Source organism: Notothenia coriiceps, unplaced genomic scaffold (assembly GCF_000735185.1).
Source record: "Notothenia coriiceps isolate Sejong01 unplaced genomic scaffold, NC01 NC01_scaffold00033693, whole genome shotgun sequence".
Classification (NCBI taxonomy): Eukaryota; Metazoa; Chordata; class Actinopteri; order Perciformes; family Nototheniidae; genus Notothenia; species Notothenia coriiceps.
In genome coordinates this window covers 304,187-305,218 of record NW_011366394.1, presented here as the reverse complement: position 1 = coordinate 305,218, position 1,032 = coordinate 304,187, and the positions used below count along the sequence as shown (strand labels likewise).

Here is a 1,032-nt window from a genome sequence, read left to right as displayed (position 1 = left end):
TTTGAGATCAACTTTAAGATTAAGAGGATAGAAACTCTATGTTCTATATCAGGGGTGTCAAACTCAAGGCCCGGGGGCCAAATCCGGTCCGCGACTTCATTTTATGTGGCCCCGCAAGAGCCTGCAAAGAATATAACACGTATATTACATGGTTACATGCCACTTTACAGAAGCAGGTTGCCCATAAACTACATGTCCCACAATGCATCTCACTTTGTGACACTGAAGAGACTTGCAATTATTTGCCCTGGACTTCTGCTTTCAGACGTAGTTAATTACTAAGTTATTATCCTATCCAATAATAAACCAATTTAGAAGCAATAATGTAATTTAATAAATTATTTTATATATGTATATTTATATAGTTACAACCGGCCCTTTGAGTGCAACCTTTATGTGAATGTGCCCCGCGATGACATTGAGTTTGACACCCCTGCTATATATACACAATCAACAGACACATTTATACATATGCACACATTAAGACATAAATAAAAGCACAACAATCAATATATACAAAATAACAGTCACTTCAATATCTTTGGGATCACTCCTGCTATTCAGTAATACTTGAATTAGCCCAGTGATTTTTTTTAAATAACTTAAATTAATATATGTAGAGCACTTTTTTTCTTCATTTACTTCAAACCATTCAAGTTTGAGTGAAATGAATCGGAGCTCAGAGTAGTGTCCTGGCTTTCCTGTTCCCAAGTTGTGCGTTAACGTATAATGTTTCTCTTGGCAGGCCAGAGGTTTTGTCAACTACTACGGCCCGCAGAGGTTTGGCAGCGTGAAGAGCGTCCAGTCTGACCGCGTAGGGCTGGCTCTACTCAAAGAAGACATGGTAAGTCAGGCAGAGCATTATGATGTCCACACCTGATGTTATAACAAGCTATCATGCTGTAAAATGAAGGGTATCAGAAAGCCTGAAACATTTCCTGTGTGTGTGTGTGTGTGTGTGTGTGTGTGTGTGTGTGTGTGTGTGTGTGTGTGTGTGTGTGTGTGTGTGTGTGTGTGTGTGTGTGTGTGTGT

At 39.5% G+C, this 1,032-nt stretch overlaps 1 protein-coding gene across 3 annotated transcripts in view; it reads left to right on the top strand.

Annotated features, from left to right (window-relative positions):
- The window catches only part of pus7l (pseudouridine synthase 7 like), an 8,429-nt gene that overhangs the window by 4,356 nt on the left and 3,041 nt on the right, over nt 1-1,032 (top strand). For all 3 annotated transcript variants that reach the window (XM_010790035.1, XM_010790033.1, XM_010790034.1), the window contains exon 5: nt 746-844. In XM_010790035.1, the coding sequence (XP_010788337.1) occupies nt 746-844 (99 nt within the window). The remainder of the gene's footprint in view (nt 1-745; nt 845-1,032) is intronic.